This window comes from Dermacentor variabilis, chromosome 7 (assembly GCF_050947875.1).
Source record: "Dermacentor variabilis isolate Ectoservices chromosome 7, ASM5094787v1, whole genome shotgun sequence".
NCBI classification, from domain to species: Eukaryota; Metazoa; Arthropoda; class Arachnida; order Ixodida; family Ixodidae; genus Dermacentor; species Dermacentor variabilis.
This window is the reverse complement of record NC_134574.1, coordinates 24,943,529-24,950,987: the sequence shown is the minus strand read 5'-3', so window position 1 is coordinate 24,950,987 and position 7,459 is coordinate 24,943,529. Positions and strand designations below refer to the sequence as shown.

Genomic DNA, 7,459 nt, shown 5'->3' with positions numbered 1-7,459 from the left:
TTTCTTCACAGTCACTACTACGTGGAATACAACTGAACAATAATATAACAAAATCCTTCACACCATGAAGCTCACTGCAGGTTGCCTTTGCAGCGCCACTTGATTAGTGTCTATTTAGGAACACGGCACAAAACAACATAAAAAAAGGAACACGACACAAAAGAAAAGCAGGATAGTCTGTCGACCTCAGTGTCTACGCGACAAATGAGACATTTCCGGAAAGACGAATGCGCCCGTGTCGGGTTCTTTTTCTCCTTTCCCTGTATTTGTGACCGCCTGCCTGGCCGTCCCGACGGACTTACCACGTGTAGATGACAAGGCGTGGATTTTATTCGTGGTTGTGAGAAGAAAAGGCTGAGGGAAGTTTTGCTGGCCTGACAATTCGGATGGCTGACAGCTGAACGTCGGCCAGCAGGAGCATAGGGTAAATAGTAGAGAAGAGGGAAAGTGATAACTCAGCGCACTCTCGCATTGCGTGGCCAGCCCTGTTTTGTTCCGCGCGACATGCAGGCCGTGGACAAAAGCGTGCACGTGGGCTTTCGTCTGCCGAGAGGATGCTGTTCTCGTACACGTCGAAAATTTGAAGGTATCTCGTCAAAAAGGCGCATTCTTGTAGAGCGAATTTCGCTATTACTGCGTTCTTCTATTTTTTATTTGAAGGCTTTGCTAAAGCAGGCGTTTGTCTTCTTTATTGATATGTGATGTATGTAATGTTTTCACTCTATTACATTCCTAGCTTACTTCAAGGTCATAAAAACTCGCTACAATAGATTGAGGTACAGAAAAGCGAAGATAACGGAAGCACGTAACGATGTTATGTATCACACTTTGTCGACACGCATGGTATTGTGCAAAACAACACATGAACGAGACACTCTAGCTAATAAGGCTGTATGTCGGATCCCGTCATTATTTACATGTTTCGGGAGGAGGGGGGTATGAGCTAGCGAGAAAAAACACAAATAGACGGGGCATTCGCAATAAAGCTGGACACGAGGCTCCCTTTTCATATTTCTCGTCTGTTGATTTCGGGACCCTCGTCTGCATATTGTGTGTACTAAACTGATATTTTGTTATGTATTCATCATTATCAACATATGAGTTGCTCTTTTTTGTGCACTTCGTCACATGTTCTCTCCTTGACGTTTATTATGAAAATGCAATATGCAAGACTTTTTGCTATAAGTTCGCGCTCGACTTTTAGTGAAGTGTTAGAATAGTATATTGAAAGGCGAAATTGCACATCAGGTTTGAATAGCCTACCAAAACATGTCGTAATCGATAAATACGATCCGCGGCGTTCGTTTTTCGGAATGGTCGACTGTTGGTGAGTTTTCTTTAGAAGGTAGGGCGTTTTAGGGCCACGAACTCCCATATATTTGCATATCGTCTGTTAGGTTCGTTTGTAGTCACAAATCAAATCGTAGGGCGTGTGCGATCCCCACTTCAGCAATGCATACTCAGGTCGATTTTATACCGAAACACTACCAGGATGCACATGCGCAAATGACAAAAAAGAATGTATCGATTAGAAACGTACGTCAAAATAGGCAGGGCCCCATTATCTAAAACACGACACCTATAAGACAGAGTGGAACCTTTGACAGCATTTTTTTTATTTTCTTTCTCTCTCTTCGGGACCTAGACCTTGAGGTCAGCTATTACAGTTTATGTATGCAAATGAAGGACAAAGGAAAGAGCGTACGTACAACAAAAAAACCCATGGTACACAGCACACTTTCATCACGTACAGTAATATAATATAAGGCTAGGTCGCTTAGCGGTGTTCTTGCCCAATTTCACATAAGCAGGCATGAAACACGCCATCGGCGCCACAGTCTTGTTGTGAAATATGTGCGAATCATGTTCTACTAACATGTGCTTCCTTTGTCATGTCAACCACGGTTCGCGATGCTTCAAACAAGGGTAATTTTGCAGATCGCCGCCATCAAAATGCGGCCGGTACGGCATGGTGTAGAACCAGTCACCTTGACTTCAGCAGCTGACACGTGTGTCACACGAGTCGATATTTTTCTAAAAAAAATATGGTGAAGAAATTCTGTTGGACACATGTTCAAGTATCATCGCGCTGAGTGCGTCTCTGGCTTGGACATGCCAATTTGTGCTGCTGAAAGGTGGCAGCCGTATCATTGCTAATTTCTGAAACCTCTCATGAAAAGCATTCCCGCGCTGGTCATAATTCATCCGTGTCAAGAACCATTTTGTCGAGGCTGTTGGCCCTTTCACCATAATCGCGCGAGCCGTGACCGAGGGGTGTCGCGGAGTGAACGGCCGATCACAACATCCCGTCCACCAGCTCGAAAGGGGGCAGCTCATCGGTGCCCTTTGAAGAGGCCTTGGCCGCTCAGCAGGCGCAGCTCCGGCTCGAAGTCCCAGGCTCGCCAGGAGGACCGAAAGGTCGATCACAACAATGCGTATCCTTTATTCTGTGCTAGTCTTATCCACCGCTCACGTCCGGCTGATCCCTTTGATAACGTGAGCGGACCGCATACTCAGGTCGATTTTATACTGAAACACTGCCAGGGCGCACGTGCGCCAATGACAAAAAAAGTGCCTATCCATTAGAAACGTGCATCAAAATAGGGAGGACGCCATTATCTAAAACACGACTCGTAGGAAAGACAGAGTGGAACCTTTGACAGCTTTTTCTTTCTTTTCTATTCTTCAAAAGACTAGTCACTACACAGAGCGTTACAAGTCGTCTGTTCACGAACACTGATAAAAGCAATAAAAAACAGCGCTAAACAACAGGACGAGTGAAGGGACACAGACAACAGCGCTGACTAACAACCAAAGTGCCTTTATTCTTTCAGTCAGCATATATATACTCCGCCGCTGTCTCAAACCACAGAATCAACAGAATTGGGCATGCGCAGGGAGGATTGCGATGCGATAGGAAGGCAATCTCCTTCGGAAGGAAAGAAATAGAGGGAAGGCTTACACATGCTTCGCCGCTAACATGAATGTGGAAAGCTTCGAAAATAAGGCGTGCGTGGTCATCGAGGTAGCTTGACAGGTAGGTCACATCTTTGAAAGACGGCTTGCAGCCACATTGATTACAATGCAATGATAACTGACTATCTTTAGCTCGTTTTTGAACTTTGTTTGAGTGCTCGCGCATGCGGTCCTTGATGCACCGCCCCGTTTGGCTGATATAAAAACGCTTGTATGAAAAGGGAATCTTGTACACGTAATCTTATCTTGTAATCATGAAGCAACCAGCCCAAATGCGTACTCTTCTACTGATAAAAGTGCGCGCTATGGTAGGAACAGCTCCTCAACACAGAGCTGACGCACCGGCAAGCCTACGAGTCGAGGTCGCGGCGAGCGTCGGAGAGGCTACTGTGCTTTGTCAGCTTGCTCTTCGTTGCAGCTTCTTTGATTTTTCGCTGTGCTTCAATAGCTCGCTCATTCCACTGTGGCCTGCGGATGGGCATGCTGCGCGTAATGCGAGGATCTACAATTTCGGGAAGAAGGCAGTCTCTGTAAAATCTGATGAGGAAAGGAAGCATTTTCAATTTCCAAAAGCTTTCTTCCCTTTCAATCCGCTGTACGTGAATTCCTTTTGATGTGTAGACAACAAAGTGACAGAAACTTCTTTTGGTGATATTTAGCTGGCCTTGAACCTGATAGTAGTACCTATGAGAATTGCTTAGTGCGGGTGGTTCGAGGATTTGGCTCCTCTGGTTGAATTTCTTAGCAGCCTCACATGGTTCCATCTCCTTCGCTGTGAACGGACACTTGACCTCCAAGATACCGTCGCTCCCAACTAATCCATCGGGAGATGCTGCCAAGAAACCATACTCTTGATCAACAAATAACCCACATGGTTGCACGCGAGTTCCCGTCTCTTCTTCGTACAACCGCACTGCGACTTGTTCTTGCTGCTTACCATGCTCAAGAGCGGCACTAGTGAAGCTATTTTTGTATAGTAGGCTTTTCACGAGTGCGTCACACGGCGTCGACTCTCTTCTTCTACACACAGCGTAAAAATTGGATACAGTTAGACGCATTTGCCTTTCTACATGCCACGTGCAATTGTCTGCTTGACCTCTCGTGTGCTCCTCAATCTCAATCCTTCGTTTTTTGTCCACCTGCAGGCTTTTCAAAATATTTGCTTCTTTTTCCGAGAATTGTTCAAGCGGCATATCGGGTTTCTGACAGTTCGGGCCGTAATGGCACCTTGAGTCTTTCATCGGGGACTCCTTACGCCGACGCTGCAGGTGGCCATTTTCCTCAAATAGTTTTCGCCTCAGAGACTCTTTGCTAGCCTTCTGACAGAATTTCTTGTTTGCGTAGCGCTTCAAGATGGCTGCAGGACTCTTGCAGGTGACCGCCTTGGTTGTAGCGCAATGCCAGTGGGGCCCCAGCTGAAAGCTGAGCCCAGCTCCATAACATCGGTGTTCATACGAGCCTTTCTGACACCTGTTTATCTGCTTTCCTCCAGATAATTTGGCTACCAGTGACATTACTGCCTCGGCAAGGTTACTGGTGTCATTCGTGACAAGACGGCCAGCTTTCTCCGCAATTATGTTGGCGGCGGTCACTATTTTCAGCTGGAGGACTTTAGGCATATTCTCATAAACGTTGTCGCCTTTGGTGCCATCACAAAAATAGCTCTTGCATTTGTCGTGGCACCCAAACACATGTTTTGGACCATTTATGAGGTCGGCAGCTAGCTCTAAGGTGAGTTCTGCTTTCTGTGCATCTTTTTCTTCTGCAGTGCCCTGCACATCCCGCAGAATGTTGGCATAATGCTTGATAGCCTTCCGTGCACCATTCTTTATGCGCTTAATTCTGGGACCACTTAGGTAGGCTGAAATTCCTTTAGTTTCTTTAGCAATAGCGTAGAGGCGAGTGGTGTAGCATTTCACTACGTGGTTCGCGCACTCCCTCTTCTTTACAAAACGGCCATATTCCACTTTTGTAAGGATCTGATGCAAGACTGAAGAATCGCCATCCCCTATGAACGTCCGATATTCGACACCATGCATTTCGACGCTCCTCTGGAAATCTTCAACGATAATATCGGACTCCATTGCACCTGAGCTTTCGTTCCAATTCTTATAGCAGAGATGCTCCTTTTTCTCCTTACCCGTCCTGGCGTAGTGTTCACATGTGCTGCACAGTTTGTTTCTCACTCCTAAGTATAGGAGCTTTTTAGTAAGCTTTCCTATAATAACAGCCACACCAGAATTGGCGGAATACCGGTGTCCGTGACTGCGATGCGACCAACCACCATCGACAATCACTGTGATGTGGGGGGTTACGCCATCTTTACAAAAATCCCCGGCTTCTTCTGCGAGTGTTTTCTCTTCCTTGCCTGCTTTTATCATCTGGTCCAGAAGAACGGCTTTCCAGCACTGAAACAAAGTAAAATTACACCAGACTATGAGCTCAAAACATTTCACAATGCCGGCGTTACACTTCGTAACGTGACCCCTGCGTGCATGGATCAACATATCAACTGCAGGTTTGCCGCCATAGTGGCAATCCTGTAATTGCGCCAGGAACATTTAGATTCAACGATTAAAGATTGAATGGGGGGATGTGCACTATGCCATATTTTTAAATGCTTAGCACAGCTGCAACGTCACGTTAGTTCTTCTAACAACTCCATTCCAAATCCGGATAAAAACAGAAAAGTGTGTGTAAATAACTTTACCTTTCCAAGAGATTCCTCTCGACGAAGAAATGCCCCTTTACTCATAGCGGGAACTTCAATGATGGACATCGCTTCCTCGAACTGCGAGTGGCCAGATCCGATGCTCATAAAAGCCCACACGGCAGCATCGTTGATCCCTAATATTGTCTTGTCGGTGAGGGACGTTGGTTCTGGGACGGGGTCAGTCGTCAACTTCTTGATTTCCCCGCATTCAGTGCAGGAAAACGTAAGCTCTGACCACAGCCCTACTCTGTGTTCCTTCACAAATACGAAGCGACCAGTCGACTTGGGGCACATGTGGTTGTCGAGACTCCGAACAACATCTACAAAATGACTCAGTGACACGATTCGCCTCCCGGAGATGTTCGGCTCCTCTGGCTGAGTTGACGCGAAGCTTGACTCAATACTCAGGTCCGGCAGAGGCTCTTCACCGATGCCGAAACTATCCCAGTACTCGACCGTTGTGCCATCCTCTATGGTAGTGCCACTGTCTTCCAAGGACGGAGTGCAGGCTGCACTTCGCTGTTGCTCACTGCTCTCCTGCGATCCTTCCTTCCTGAAAAAATGAAACAGTACTCTTCTTACTTCATCATTTCGTCTGGATAATTCAATCAACAGTTGACAAAATTCTTGTTCTCCCCCTGATATGTGCGCTATATGCACTTGCACCAGATGCACAGATATGGTGTCGACAACGCTGCCATAGCTGATGTAAACCGGCTGCATATGATACAAAGCCCAAAACAACGAGACAATAGGAAGCACCTCATAGCCCGTCAAAGCTCACTGCCTTACCATGTATGCTAAAAGCCTACCGCCACAAATGAGCCTGTCATCGCCAGAATTACAAGGTAAGGCTCCCACCACGGCCTTTTTATGTCGTGTTGCTCACCTTCCTTCACGATTATGTCTAAACTAAAGAATCAGCTCTCCAACGCAAATGGATAAAACACTTTTTTGGAATTGCTGCGGTGCTTTGATTTATCGAATGTCCCCTTCTATGGTAGTTACAAACCCCGGTAACGGAAAAGGTCTTACCTCGAGTGGTGTGAAAACGCAGCTGCTGCCCGCGCTCGGCGAGATGCTGCGACGGCTCTTTTCCTTTTTCGTGAAGCACTCTCCTTGCGATTTCCCATGACTTGGACAAATTCTGTCTGTGCTAGGTTCTCTCACGGGCAACCACTACGCACGCTCGACAAAATAAAAATGCCTACCAGGGCCGGTATTTTGTAGCAGTGCGTTATGCTAATCTATGCTAGCCCACTGCTAACAGCCGGCTGATCCCGTTGATAACGTCAGCGGATGGTTACTCTAAGGACTGCTAGATATGGGGCCTTTTTCTGGCATCCTTCGAGTTCACCAGATCACATCGAACTACGTTCCCGAGGCGCAGCACGTCCAAACAAGTTGGCATCCCCCACCTCGTGCGCCGCACATAGAGCTATTGTCCTACTACTAGACTCCTCCCGAAAGTGTAGCTGAAGCCTGGTACGATTCCAGGTAACCTGTGTCCCGAGCAAAGCTGATTTGCAGCTCTGAAAGTTCGCTCTAAAACAACCTGTCTCCCCCAGCTGAGCGCTTGCAACCCGGAGGGAGCGACGGCTGTAAATCACCGTGAAGCCCTAGGAACCCCCATCCGCCTATTGTGAGGGTGCTTGCAAGCCGAGAGACAACGCCGGTGGCAAGTCACCGTGAAGTCCTCGGAACCCCCATCGGCCTATTGTGATTGCGCTTGCAGGCCGACAGGCAACGCCAGTGGCAAGTCACCCTTTC

At 47.2% G+C, this 7,459-nt stretch overlaps 1 protein-coding gene across 1 annotated transcript; it reads right to left on the bottom strand.

Annotated features, from left to right (window-relative positions):
* Nucleotides 1-3,326: 3,326 nt before the first annotated feature.
* LOC142588576 (uncharacterized) lies at nucleotides 3,327-6,822 on the bottom strand. Its single transcript, XM_075700414.1, has 3 exons — nucleotides 6,725-6,822; nucleotides 5,687-6,242; nucleotides 3,327-5,384 (listed from the first exon to the last, which is right to left on the bottom strand). Exons 1-3 carry the CDS (start codon nucleotides 6,820-6,822, stop codon nucleotides 3,327-3,329), a joined length of 2,712 nt encoding a protein of 903 aa, XP_075556529.1.
* Nucleotides 6,823-7,459: the final 637 nt, after the last annotated feature.